The 15,036-nt window shown below is 41.4% G+C and overlaps 1 protein-coding gene across 1 annotated transcript in view; it reads right to left on the reverse strand.

The window, feature by feature from the left end:
• Positions 1-9,036, reverse strand: part of LOC124302267 (roundabout homolog 2-like) — a 213,805-nt gene extending 204,769 nt beyond the window's left edge. Inside the window, exon 1 of the mRNA XM_046758230.1 lies at positions 7,962-9,036. Within this exon, the coding sequence (XP_046614186.1) occupies positions 7,962-8,022 (61 nt within the window). The 5' untranslated portion in view covers positions 8,023-9,036. The remainder of the gene's footprint in view (positions 1-7,961) is intronic.
• Positions 9,037-15,036: the final 6,000 nt, after the last annotated feature.

Raw genomic sequence — 15,036 nt, forward strand, 5'->3', positions numbered from 1 at the left:
CGGTTACGCGAGAAATTGATAAACGCGCGTATAGGTAAAGGCAGGGGTTACACATATACATATCCCACGCATGTATACCTACCTAAGCCGATATCGATATGTCCATCAAATTTCATTTTGTATCGCGTAAAACCGCGTGTTTAATTAGTCGAATAACGAGACAGTTAAAAAGTTAGGGGTGTTTTTCTCTTCAACTTTCACCGTCATCATATTTGCGCGTCCTGTATAACGGTAGTGTGTTGTAAAAATAAGTAGATCGAACTTCAGATATGATTTAAAATGTTTCGAAATTGAAAATAGTTTGCAATGAATAAGACAAGGAATGAAAGAAACAAGGAGCAATGTTATCTTGGTGAAAATTTTAAGACAAATCCCGATATACGTCGACAAAATAAAAAAATTTGTAACTACGTGGTATGATTGTAATTTTTGAAATTGGACAACAAATAAAAATTATTTTCAAGTATATATTTGTGTTTGAATTTGAGAAAAAAAGTTTTACTCTTCATAGAATAAGTAATAAAACGTATCGATTTATATGGCAAAGCAGCCCCCTTAACCTCTGGGAATTGCGGACTTTTGAGGGAAATTTAAATTTCCAACTCCGCGACACGAGGTGATTAATTCTGCCCCGGAGACAGGACCGGCGCCTGCGGTAATCCCGCACCTATATGTTCGCTATAAATATATCAGGGCGTATTGCGTTTGTACTGTACATACATACACAGGTGAAACTAGAGTATGCAGGAAATTAAGTAGCAGTAGAAGGAGATATCGCAGCCAATTAACACGGAATGAAATAATTTTTGACGCTCCAGTGGCTTATTATACCTTTCGATTGTATATTATCATGCCCGGAACAATTCGGCTTTTATACGTTAAGTATCGCGTTGGAAACAGCCACGCAACTGCCGTAGACAAATTGGTCTCGGTAATTAGCGATCAGTCAGGTGCGAAACGGGCACGCAACTACTACTGGCAACGTCAATCAAAATTTCCGTTAATAATTTTTCAACCGAGAGAGATTTAAAACAAATCTACAGTTACATTTCATTCTCGCATATCCGCTCAGAGGTTTGATTGAGCTATTAATGGATTGATCCAATATCAGGGTTAATTTTTCTATTATTATTTATTTTTTCATGTTTTCACCTATATTAACGTAAAAATTTCAAAGATTTTTCATCATAATATAAACTGATGGATAAGAATCGATCGGAGAGCTGGAGTAAATTTGCAACAGCGGAATGACTGAGAAATTTTTTTTTTACACCGCAGAGGTACTTGAATCATTGAATACAATATTCCAGAATTTTGCAAAAAATTTAGGATCTGGTCGTACGTAACATCTTAAATTTATTTTATTTTTACTGAATATTATTATTCAAATATCGTAACGTAATATAAATAATCATGCAGGCTAATTGCAGATTTGAAAAAAAATTTAACGATATTAATAATCTGTTGACGTATCAGGTTTCCAAATCTCTTCTGTATTCTTCTTTCAAATCCAACTGATTCACGTACATATGTATGAATTCTACAATAAAATACGAATATCGTGGATAAATTTTCTCTGCACGTCCGCGGGAATAAAGTGCTCGCCGTGTTGTCGAAATTGAGAAGAAGATCTCGACTGCACGTTGTATGAAGTGTTTGTTAAATTGCAGGTTATAAACACACGTCATGAGTAAGAGGAGGAGGATATTACGTAAATAGACAATTTAAGCAATGCACTGCACTACGCTTCGCGTAATGCGCGCTTATACTCGTCGGCAGGCCACCGTAGCTGCTCTCGAGATTCTTAGTGTGAGATTAGGGTAAATAAATAACTCTCTCGCTCTCCGTGGCATTATCAACGCAGCGTTGTAATTATTGCAGCATTATTAAAGGCGCGAACGTAATTATTATAGCCTTCTCCACCGCCCCCAGAGCCGGACACATAATCATTGCTCGCTATCGCTTGCTTGCCTTTCAGCTCAGCTGCAGCGATCCTCGCCCTGCATTTCTGCGCATAGCATTACCTCGAATGCTGCGATACTAAAGGATACAACATTTTCAAGTATAGATTTTTAAAAAAATAAGCTCGATTATCTCTGTATTCCATCATCGTTATGATTTCAAATTTTGTACGATTTTTAATGATTTCACGATAAATGTTGTGAAAATGAACGAAAGATAAATGAAATTAATTTTCTTCTCAGCTGTTTCAGGGTCAGCGATAACACTAGAAAAATTGGTATCGTTTATTGCAATCTAAAGCAATTCTTTCGATAACCCCAACGAGTCGTTGTTCAACAAGAATGTTTGGCCAGTTATAAAATGTCAATAACAATAACTGACGCGTTTCTTATCGACGTATATAAATATAATACCATAACGAGTAAATATGTATCGATAGATAAATTAAGGTATGCATACGCACAGCCACAAACAAGTACATACGTACGAACATAATGACAGGGAGATATAGATGAGGGAAGAGAGAAAAGGACGTCTTCAGAGTCTTGAGTAAACGTACAAGATAATCGAATGGGATCACGTATTCTAAATATTGTCTCTTCCTCCTCAATAGCTAGAGTGAGTGTATTATACGGCGGAGTAGTAAAATGGGTTCGGCGCCGTTTCTCTCCTATCATTTCCCGGAATATAACGAATGGTTTATTTTAATAGTAAATTCATAGTTTTTTACTCGGCTTTTCTCCTCCTCTCCATCGCCTATTTATACACATGTTACACGTATACCTTACGGTACACCGCAGGTTTACACCCACAGAGAGATGAAGAGAGAGAGAGAGAGAGAGAGAGAGAAAGAAATGCCTCCCTAGGTATGCAGTTCTCCTTTGTAAATTCGAATCTAAATATCCTCGCCACGTATTAGTACTCGCATAAACAAATAGAGGGTCAAAGCGTGCATGCATGGATCCACGATGCAAGCAAGACCTGCATATGATGAGAGTCCACAATGCGTTAGAAGACGGAGGTTTGACGACGACAAATATTTACAGGGAAGGTCGTCGCGGCAGACGGCGGCTTAAAAGATTCGATACGCAACGCAGGCCTGAACGCACGCACGGGGAAGACGTCCGGTACAGATCCGTCAGTGAAGCCTAGCCGCTCTGAGAATGCTGCGCCTGCAGTAGAGAGCAGTCGTTGTTTGCTGTGCGTGGTCACGTGAGTCACGTGGGCTGCGCGAGCTGGACATCGGCGCATGCGCGCGCGCTAGCTGATCGCCGAAGGCCAAAGAGGAGAGGCAAAGGTAAACGCGAGGAGGAAAAAGGTGAGAATAAGATGAACCGGACGCTGTGACACCTCGTATGAAAACCGACGCTGCAGAGGCAACCTCGTCGTTTGTTTTCCTATTATTTTAACGCGAGTGTGACAACGCGACGGCGAAGAGAGAGAGAGAGAAGAACGCGAAGATTTCATCGCCCGCGGCTAGCCACTCATCGTCAGTCAGTCAGTCAGTTTTGTTGCAGAAGAAGATGAATAAGAAGATTTTGTGTGTACACTCGGCGACACGTGCAGGGCACTTGTGCGTCTCGCTGCGGTAACATACCGTCGTAAGAAGGGAAAAGCGGCGCGCTTCCAGTGCGCTTATGTACATTTACACCGTCCGAGCCGAATCAAAGGTGTGATCCGCAGGTCCCTAAACCGTGTCTGTTTCTTCTCCTTCGCCAGCTCTCATCCCGCTTTGGAAAACACATTTTCCTTCTCGTAGGTACTGGGTCACGTGCGGTATGCCGAACTCGACCCTCGACCTTTCAACTGTACACTATACACGTGTTTAATGCAGGGTATTCCAGGAAAGCGTGATACTTTTTACAACCATGCATTCTCTTCCCACGATATACGTGTACCTATACCGCTTGCCGCACCGTGTGCGGCTCTCACTTTCTCAATGTCAATTACCGCATTGACGAAACGTTGAGATATCTTTCTTCTCGAGCCTGCAGATATCCTCCATCTCGAAGCTCATCCCGACGTGCGGAACATTCCAGAACACCGTGACAAGTATTCCACGCAGGCGCCGATCCAAAAGCTCCTAGGTATAAATGCTGGCTCACTAAAAAGACCTGGCACATTGGTCGCCGAAGAAGCGTCGCCGGATGACAGAGGCGATGTTTGGTTTTTGGAACAGAGTAATTTAAAGGAACCGCGCGATCACCTCGACCAGGTTCCGAAGACCCTGTGCGACGGGGGGTCCATTGAGCAAACATCATTAAGTCGGAGGCGAACGACGGCCCGCAGCAGCTGACTGCAGAGTCAACTATTCGCCCCGAAGTTTCGCCGAGAAGACAAGAGGAGAGGAGACGAGCGAAGAGGAGAGAAGAGAAGAGCATTCGGCGATGCTTCTGCAGGCAGCCAAAGGGCCTTTCTCACCCGTTAGAACAAACGCTGTAGGTATGCCACTTGCCAAAACAGTGCAATTCCAACGAGCGGATACGTTTGTCTGTCGCTTCGTGCCGGTATCGTAACGCTCATTGACGATGTACGATTATCAGCTGCGATGATACGCGAATTAAAGCCGTGTCACGTAGCGGATACTCAAGATTTGACTTTGAGCCATGTTCCGCGACGCACGCTTTATCGACAGGAATTAAATTATCGATGCCATGCCCGTCGATTACTCGATTCTGCCGCAATTCGATAAAATATTGCCAATTCACGCGCCCTGAGTTTTGACTTCAATTTTCCTATGATTTTCAATGAAATTATTTTACTTAATTCAAGTATCATACGAGACGAGAGATTCCCAATTGAGAAAGAAAGTTTTCCCGAATTTCCTAGAAAGGAGGGAAATGAGCATTTTAAGGGATGAGAAACGTTGTCTCTGGTCGTATAACGATTTCGGGAAAACGATACACTGTTTACAGTTTGTTTCCCTGTGTAAATATACACGTATGTATATATCACTCGGCAGCTGTGCTTCGCCGATATCGCGTAGAAAGCAATAAATAACAAGTATAGTCGTTTCAGAGTGCCGTAACGTAATCGATTTACAATTTTACAACAGGACGATCGTTGCCTGCCCGACTTATTCCTGTTTTTTGCCGCGTTGCGCGTTATCTAACTAAAGTACTATTATTGGTACCTACGATGTACCTAGACAACGTTCACGGACGGTATGTATCCACAAGAATAAAAATATCACTGACAATGAGCTATGTCCCTAGAATTTCGTAGACTAAACGCGTATATAAACGCATGCTTACACACGGCTAGAAATTTGTCCCGCAGAATTGAACACCGAAATTCAGGACGTTAAGGGCTGACTACTGAATAATAATGGCTAAATTATTGCAGAGCATAGTTGCTGGCGTTGGCCCTTATGCCCCAACTGCTACGTACATATAATTCGAGTTACGAGTCGTGTCGAGTGGCTCTGCTGCAACGCCGCGAATTCTGCACACATTATTATTGTATACAGTAATATGCGTACGCGTGTGTAATACAGACGTAGGGACACTCGGTGAACGCGTAAATTACGATGCGATTATGACGGTACACGCAGTCACAAGAAGATCGGAGAGTCGGAGAAAACTATAAGCACGTACGTAAATTAAGAGATAGCTTAAATTATGTAGTCTGTATCAATTACCAGACGGTCCCGGGCAGCAGCTTCTTCTTATTCTTATAATTCATTGGTCAGGGATTTCAAACGACGATGAAAATACTCGAGTAGGGAGATAGCATTCATACGGAATATTATATCTTGTGTATAAACGAGGCTGTCTTCGGACGATAACCACTCCGTATAGGATATACATGTGTAACGAATGCCCGAGGGAATATAATAATCCATATCGGCGTTTCGTGTGTAACGCAGCCGGTTATAATAATAATAAAGTTCGTTGAACGTTTGAAAGTTCATGGACACAAAATGTATTCCTTACTCGAGAAAACGATTACCAAAAAAATGGAGAGACGGATAAGAATTATTTGGATTTTTAGGTTAATTCAATTTTTTCACGCCTCTTTTTTCTCACCTCTTTTTCTTTCAATATATTAACGAGAGGTGTTCCGGGACCGCGACGAGATCGAATAACGGACGCGTATGGTGGTTATACGTGAGTTGTCAATTTGCCTTGCACGTTTTCGATTAGTAGCCAGATTACGGGTCTCGAACAAGTGATCGATCAAAGTATCGATCGATCCTTTCACCCTCAAGGTATAGAAATCGTCTCATCTTTCTTACCTCGGTATGCCTGTATTTGGTACACGGTGTAAAAAATTAACACTCGATGGTGACGGACGAACAACAAAAATCACGATTTAGCCGCGTTAACGTTCAACGCCCAGAAATAATCGTAGACGACACTTTTATTGTAATCTATTCGTGCTCTTAATTTCTCGCAAGCCAATCGCTGATACAAGAATAAAAGAAAAAATAAAGAAAACGGATAAATCCTCAGTTTTCGACCGATTGTTACAAGAAAATCATGTGCAATTTGAGTATAGATATATATAAATATATGTATTTGAAAAACTTTTCACCCGAGGCTGACATTGTGATAACAAATTTTCCTCGTCTGGAACTTGAAATCTTGTGAAAAAATTGGTTAGTTTTAGGATTTCGAAAATATGAAGTTCAAAAGTCTTGAGAGTTTCAGAAATAGAGGAAAAAGGCGATTTCAAATTAAAAAAAGTATCGTAAAGCTGGTGACTGCACAATTACCAACAATGCGCGGGGGGGAAATTTTCATGCATCGAAACTTGTAATATAAATCGAGAGTAGGATGAAGAGAGATGCGATGAGAGGGAGATTGATTGTGAGACGGTATTACAGAGGATCGGAAGAACTACGTGCCTTCGAGTTAGTCTCCCGTCGCGTCGTTCGCTATTATGTGGATTATGATTCATTATTCACAACTTCGTGTCCCCCTGCAATTCACGTACGAAACAAGAAGAAGACTGAGAAAAAGTCAAAGAGGATATGGAAGAAATTGAAGAAGATTGTTCAGAACAGAGTTCTATGGGTTATATGATCACAAAAAACAACGAAGTAAGTGAAATTTATGGTCCCTTTTATTTATTGAAATGTATAGTAATATCCTGACGACTTGAAGTTAATGACGTGAACCTGATGAAACATTGAAACTAAAACGATAGTTTTCCAATTTCGGAATAACTATATGAAATAGTTGAATTTTTAAAGTACGAATAATTCTGGATCGTCACACGGTTTAATGAGTTTCAGACGGTTAATGCAATCCTAAAATTGTACAATAACGATTTTTCTTGAATAACGTTCAAGTTAGTGCGAGACTGAAGTTAGTAACGTTACCGTATTAAAACATTGAAACAAAAATGATTATTTTGCACCTTTAGGATAACTCTGGAATTTAAATTTACAAAATCTGAGTTTGTTCATGCTTTATTAACGGTTTCTTAAATTTCAGGTAATCCTTTAAAATTGCAAAACAATGAGTTTTTCGAAGGATGCTTCATTACAATAACGTTACAAACTTCAGCCTGAGAAGTTGGTAACGTTATTGTAACAAAAAAATTGGAGAACAATTCGTTATTTCGCAATTACTGAATTGAATTTGGGAATTAAATTTACAAGGGAGGCATATGTTTACGGTTTACGAAATTCGAGGCAATCTGAATGTTGCAAAATGACTGTCTTTCATAAAATTGTACGTATACCGTTACATTAAAAGTTTGTCGAAAGAAAAGAGTGTCCGCCGGATACGAGCAGCGAACCAAAAGGGCGAATGGTTCATTCGGTACAAACGATTCGATACAGTTCTAAATCGTTTCGTTCATTCAGGCCGCCGATTCTTGGAACTTCGTACCCGAGAGTTGGCGAGACAAAAAGTTTCCTCGAATTTGGGTATCGGGACGCGTTTTTACTCGACTCGCGTATCGATGGTCAAACTCCAATTCTCTGAATACGTGTGATTTTTTTTTCATTTCTTTTCATTTTTTAGGACTTGTGTAGTAGAAATTCTCACCTTTAGTCGCGACCGTCAAAAGGGTCAGAAGAATCAGACACCTGCTGTCCTCGGGCCGCATTTTCGTCGATATCCAAAGCACCACTTTATTTATAATAATTGCGTAGAAACGGGGAAATGATAATCAGTAAAACAAAGGGTTTTGATTTACTCCTAAACGCACTACATTCCGATCCTTTTTTCATTTATTAATTTTTCTTTTTTTCTTTTTTCTTTTCCCCCTACCACTTGATATAAATCACTTTAAATCTCTTTTCGTATGATACACACTTTTCAACTACGGTCTCGCACTTTTTTTCACCAACCACTGAATTCTGTTTTCCACGCGATCGCGATTTCTTTCTTTCTTTTTTTTTTACTCTTCTCTTTTTTTCTTAATCGAGGTATCGGAAAGAAAGCGAAACGACGAAAGTAACAATACACAGACACATAATAAAATCACCGTTGAAACAAGCGAGTTATTTATTCGCCCTCTGTACCTCAAGATTCATTTTCATTCGCATTTCGCAAACAGTTCAAGTTCCGGTTCTTGATTCTCTTCGACGCGGGTGAAAAAGAGAGAGGGTGAAAAAAAAGGAAACACCGATATCGACGTCTACTGAAATCGAAGGATTAAAGGAGAGCGCTAGTGCAGGAAAGAATAACCAAAGAATCCGCTCCTTCCACCCACAATTTGGTACAAGCAACCTGCGCTCCACGCGACAAACGTCACAGGGGATAAAAACACCGTCACGCGGTTTGAGAAACGAATTTCACACAGTCAAGTTCCTCATATTCAAAGGCGTGCAGAGTCTCTCGGAGAATCTTGGATCGATCGGGGATCGGGGAAAAGAGCGAAGCGGTTAAATTCAAATATCCGCAAAACCGCGGTGAGTGTTGGGATGGGGAAAAAAAAAAAAATTCACCGCAACCGTTTCTTCTTCCCCATAGCGAGGAGGCTCGAGTCTCGATAATCGTTTCGACCGGTCGTCGAATCGCCGTTGTCACCACGCCGCGCACAACAACAAACAACGCTTGTCAAAAAGCTGTCGCCTCGAGCGATCTTTAACTCGCAACGAGCCAATGCTTGCAGCGCGACGGCCGAGTCGCGACTGCAGATGCTGAGATTCTTGCGCCTGGCCACGCGCCGCTTCGGCGATACTCGGCTACCTTCGGCTCCCACGAGAGCTCGTCGCGACGCCGTCCGCCTACCCGCGTCGCGACGCCTCGACTCGACGAGCCGCACACGCGCCCGTGCCACCCGCGGGGAGAGGCGCGGGATTACATCGCGGGTCCCGAGACGGAACCGAGTGGGTGGGTTATGCCTTGACAATAGAGGGAGAGAAAGAGAGAGAGAGAAAGAGAGAATCGGGACGAACCGCGCCAGCATCACAATGGATCCTTGTTTCATATTCCATTTGACTTCATCGTTTTCACCGGGCATCCCTTTAGCCTGCGCATGCCTTTTGCTTCCTTCGGTCGCGCGGTTTTTCACGATTAGTGTCCGATTTTTGTTGTTTTTTTTTTTTTATCATTCTATTTCTTACGTTCGGCTTTTTATTTCAGCGGTTTTATTTCAGCAATGAAGGGGTCAAATAAAACAATACGGAAATTTTCAGAGAAATTGTGATAAGGAATTAGGAGTGAAATTTTTTATAGCCAGAGCCAGCACAAACAGCAGCAGTTCTTAGATTAACAATCCCAATGTGTCTTCTCTTATTTCCTTCTGTAATATACACGAAAGTGAAGAGATGGGATTTTTTATGGAATTGCTTACGCTTGTATAAAAAATACGATAAAAAAACGAATGAGCTACTCCTAAGATTCCAACGATGCATGCATATATTATTCGAGCAGGGGATGAAAAAGGTTGAATTTCAGGATTGAACGTGTCAAAAACTATCACCAAGCTATGCAGATTATCTTTTTGACGCTAGACATTATTACAGGTAGGTATAGATACTGAAATACCATTAATTGAAAATCATTAAGCCCACATCAATGATTAATCGCAAGTCTAGAGGGGCCGACTTTTCAGATCTGAGAGCGGGTTTTTTTTTTTTTTACACACAAACACACACACGCCATATTTTCTTCTTCTTCTTCTTTTTTTTTTTATATCTGTGAGTTCTATCTACGGTCTGAAACGCGTTTAGGATCGGAAATTTATTACAGTTATATGTACGCGGCGGGTAGGAACGAGAAAGATTTTCTTAATGATCGAATTGGGTCCTGCGCGGTGCATTAGAGAGCATCGGGCCGAAACTCGTATATGTGATTATGTTAATCTATAGTAAATCAATTATTTGGTAATATATCATCGTTTACTTACGCGGCAAAGGCCGCGGCCGAAACATCTGCCAGGTATTAGCTGATGGCGACTGACCCGAATAGCGGCGGCGGTATCGGGAGAATCTATTGGCTCGGCAACACGCGTGATCCAGAAATCCAGGCTCTTCCACTGCGCCCGTATTCAGTTTGGTACAGTAAAAGGCCGAAGGGTGTATTGAATAATTCGCGCCGATACAGGGGAGGAGGCATATTATCAAACGGGGTGAACTTCCCTACGGAAACAACGCGCGAATCAATACCTCGATGATTAATCGGCGGATATTATACTGCAGGTACCATGTATATATATATATATATTATATACATACACACCGTGTACGTATACCTGAGTTGCCCTGCTTCCGGACAAAATATTTCCCGTTATATTTAACACGCATTGTCTGTGTAGTTCGAGCGCATAGTCGCGTATAAGCGATTATTAATAGTTTAGCTAAAGGGGTGAATAAATTTTTTGCCGACCGCCCACTCGGCTATTATAATACTTTCCCGATGCCGCGAACCATCGACCCAAATTTTTCAAGTAATCGGAAACATCGTCTATCGCCGAACGTCGATCAGGGGAATATTTTCATTGGTTCGATTCGAATCGGGAGGTTTCAAAGATAAACTGTACAAGTACCTTGAAGTCGGTCAATTTCACTGAGAATAAACGAATTTTCCCTGTTGTGGAAAAATGATCGAAAACCCCAAATTGAAATGAAAAAAGTTCGGATTTTTTTTTGTAGATTCAGAATAATATTCGTTCAATATTTTCGAGATTACTTCCGTCGGTAGGTTAAACAATTGTTGCTGCAATTAGAGGATTTGAGGAAAGTTCAATTATGCAGCAATGATACTTTGAATTGGATAAGTGGTATGGTTTTTGCGTGAAAAAAAAAAATATGCAACAATGTGATTGTTTTAAAAATATTAATGATCTTACGTTTTCAGATGAAAGTCGTGGATTGAAAATTTTTATCCAGCGTTGCGAAATTGTTCTTCTGTTTCGATTCAAATTTACTATCTCTTCGATCACGGCTTACTTCAACTTCTATGTAGCATATTTCATCCTTGAATTTATAGTTCTTTACGAAAAAATTTAGTATCGTGCGAAATATCGTACAGATTGTTATTTTTGGCAATTACAGAGTATCGATTGTGCCGGCAAAAATTGGCAAACCTCAATTTTCTAAAAAAAAGATGAAAAGAAAAAGAAAAATGACCAACCGATATCAGTTTTGAATCGAGATCTCAGCCGCAGAATGGATAAATCGAAGCTTGCAGATGAGGGAGCGTTATAATTTTACGGAGGTCGAGAAGAAGCCGGCGGATCTGTGGGGTGCGGGTCACGTTTCTCTTTTCTTTTCATTTCCCTTCTGTTTATCCTCTCTTGTCCTTTCTTCTTTTCTTCTTTGTTCCTTTTTAAAGAGAGAAAAAGGAAAAGAAAGAAGTGAAAGAAAAAGAAAACTTCGCAGAGAAGTGGAAAGTTTATTTTTCAGGTTTTCATTAAGCGCGTAATCCTTGCGGACTCAAGTGCTACTAATTCATTTCGAGTTTATCGTTCGGATTCTAAGTCCCGCGGGTTTTGGCTCAAGTGCCGGTATTGCTTCAGCCGTATACTTTATGCATAATTATAAATATATTATATTATATTGTGTACATACAATACTTTGAGACGTCAAGCCTGTGGAATGGCGTAGCAATAATTTGACAATATACGACACCGTACTGGAAAATAAACAGTTTGAAATATAGGGGTTTGTCCACATATTTTTTTCACCCTTACTTCTTTTTTTCACCTTTATTTATCGTTCCTTTTCGGGCGCCTCTGTGAAACACACACGTGTATTATATACCAGCTATGAAGATTATAATAAACCGCATTCGAGAAAATTTCCCATAAGTTAAACCGCGGCGGGCAAGACATTCGACGAAGTCAAAAACCCGTGACGAAATCACAATCCAAGTATATAATAGTGAAGAAAAGCTGAAATGGACGGCGAGTGGCGGGACGTCGACAACGACGACGACGACGTCTACGGGAGGGTGTTCGAAGGGCGGCGGAGGCAGGGAGGGGGGACAGGGCCGAGGAAAACATACAATAAATAAGGACTAGTGAAAAATATGGTGGTTGGAGCCTGCAGCACCCTTAAGTGCCCAACCGCCCTCCTTTTCTCCCCCCTCCCCTTATCCTCAGCTGCCTTTCAAGCAACGAACATTCCGAGTTACGTACATACGTACGAAGGAAACTTCAAGAGGACGGTTGGCCAAAAATCGATACTTTTTACCAGTTTAATAACGAAACAATCGTACTACTGAGTACAAATCAAATTATCATATTCACAAACTTCGAGGATCTCTCAAATAAACAATAAAATAAAAAATACCAGAAGTTCAAATAAAGGCTTCGATGTCCATGCAACGTTGTTCGAAAATAATCGTTTCAAAAAATTTCCCGTCATCATCTACACGCATTAAAAGTGTACAAAATGAACTCTGGATACGGAAAAGCGAAGAACTGATTACTCGTAGAGAAGCGGAGAATAATACCGAAATGTTTTCGCATAAAATTCCGCAGCATGATGCTTCCGCGGACTTGAATTGCATCCTCGTATGTATCCAGCCACGGTTTAGTGTTACAGTAATTTCTGAACCCCTGGGGGACGTCGACGACGTACGGAACTAACTAAGCTAAAGGGTGGCCGTACGGAAGGGTCAAGCACTCTGGCTTCGAGCCAGGCTCCCACCATCCCCCCCCCCTGCACCTTCCCTTCACGCGTGTCTCTCCCTCCTTTTCTCGCCTCCCTTATTCCCCGTTTTTCCCTCTCCATCCCTCCGACCCTCGCCGGCACGGCGCTTTTCGCTCCCGGCTGTATCCCTCTACCTACCTTCGCTCCGGCACTAACTAAGTGTTAAATGAACCTTGTTCCCCGAACACGAAGCGAGGGATGCTCTGCCTTCTATCTCGGAATGTATTCCAAGAGTTAGTCAGAGGATAACCAGATATCGATTTCCGGTTACTTTCCCTTCTTCTGTTATTACACACGTTCTCAGAGATTTTCGATTTTCCGACAGTGTACGTATTATATTCAAGCCTTGGCATAATGAGGAACATCGTTTTCAATATAGCGTCTTCTGGTCGATGCAACATTAAATCTATGTGGCAAGGTAGGTATACTTTTTTTAGTCAATAATGGACTTCACATCAATTTATTGTAGCGCCGACATCAAATTGTCGCAATAGTCACAAGAAGATTTAGTGCGAGTGATCGTATCAAGAAAAAATAGTGACACATGGTAGATGATCTTCTGGTTACAGTTACAAATTAATTTTCGTTTTTCATACCTTGAAATATGTTTTGCGGTTATGGTAAAAACTTTTGTGTAAGAATCCACCAATTTGAAATGTTTCTCGGTATGTCATCATTTTTTTAATTAACCCGCTCTTTTTACCGAGGGTTGCAGTTACGATTATTTTATAATATACGTTAACTCTGTCTGCGAAAATTGATAGTAGAGGAAAAACGGTCAACAAAAAATAATTAAATAAATTATTTGATACTTGGTTCTGTGATGAAATCAAATTTTTCGGAAAGCTATAGAAGAACTTTGCCAGCTTTTGCAGTTATAAAAGTTGAATCGTCAAATAAATAGACGCTGAGATTTTTAACAATCACCACTTCTAATTGTTCGAAAGTGATCTTTGGAGAAATTTGGAATTGTTTTGGTGTCATTTGAATCCTCGTATAACCATAGCAATAAATATACATTAAAATTAAAAAAAAAAATAGTCAACGTGCGATTTTTCGCACTCGCAATAATACAACCATGACCAATAAATGATCAACAAATCTCTTCGACACTTTCATTCGAATAATTGCCATTGATAACCAAGAAGACGCATGAAGAGAAAAAATAATTTCAGCTGCAGGCACAGAGGGCTACCTATACAGTCTGGGAGACCCGCGTTTATCTACGTTGAAAATCGTAACTGGGCCGCAGAAGGCAATTCTCCGCGTTCAAGTGCAAACGGCGTAGATATAAATGCAGAAAAGGCAAAGAAGAAGCGGCACCGCTTGTATGCTAAGCATATTCTGCAGCATCCCTTGAGCGACGAACGAAGGGCAGCGTCGTCATGTCTCGGTGTCAGATTTCAGCGGCTGGATCCCTTTTACACAAGTACCTCGACCACGGGAGGAAACGATCTACGGGGTGTGCTCGAAACTAGATAATGAGAAGCCCCCGAGCACAGGGCAAGGCTTTTAAACTCGAAACGCGACGTCCTCGAGGGGAGAACCTGGTCGTCGACTTCTGCAATGTCTTCCGCAAAAATTGTAAGTAAAATATGTTAAAAGTAGTGAAAAAATTTTTGGAATATTTTATTGAACAAGTAAGAAGTTTTCACAAATCGTCGCTTTTAAGCGTCACCAACCAGGTTCCACCCTTAAAAGGTTCGATGCCGGCTCTCTCGCATCCGCCCCTCGCAGCTCGCTGCAAGGGCACGCCCAAGCCCGGGAATCTTTCATGGCCAGGTGCGCCAAGTGCATCGTCGTCTATAATGCGGCGGCCTGTGTATGTTTTACCACGCGTTTGGGCCCTCGCAGCAGGGGCCCCATGGATAATTTACGGTCACGGTCATTGTGCGTGTACCTCCCTTCCCGCTTTTCCCGCATCCCCCGGGAAAGTACCGTCCAACCCCGAACCCGACACCGGAGGGATGCGAGTCTACTATCCTGCTTTTTGTCACTGTTGCTTTTTCGGAAAG

This window comes from Neodiprion virginianus, chromosome 4 (genome assembly GCF_021901495.1).
Source record: "Neodiprion virginianus isolate iyNeoVirg1 chromosome 4, iyNeoVirg1.1, whole genome shotgun sequence".
NCBI lineage: Eukaryota > Metazoa > Arthropoda > Insecta > Hymenoptera > Diprionidae > Neodiprion > Neodiprion virginianus.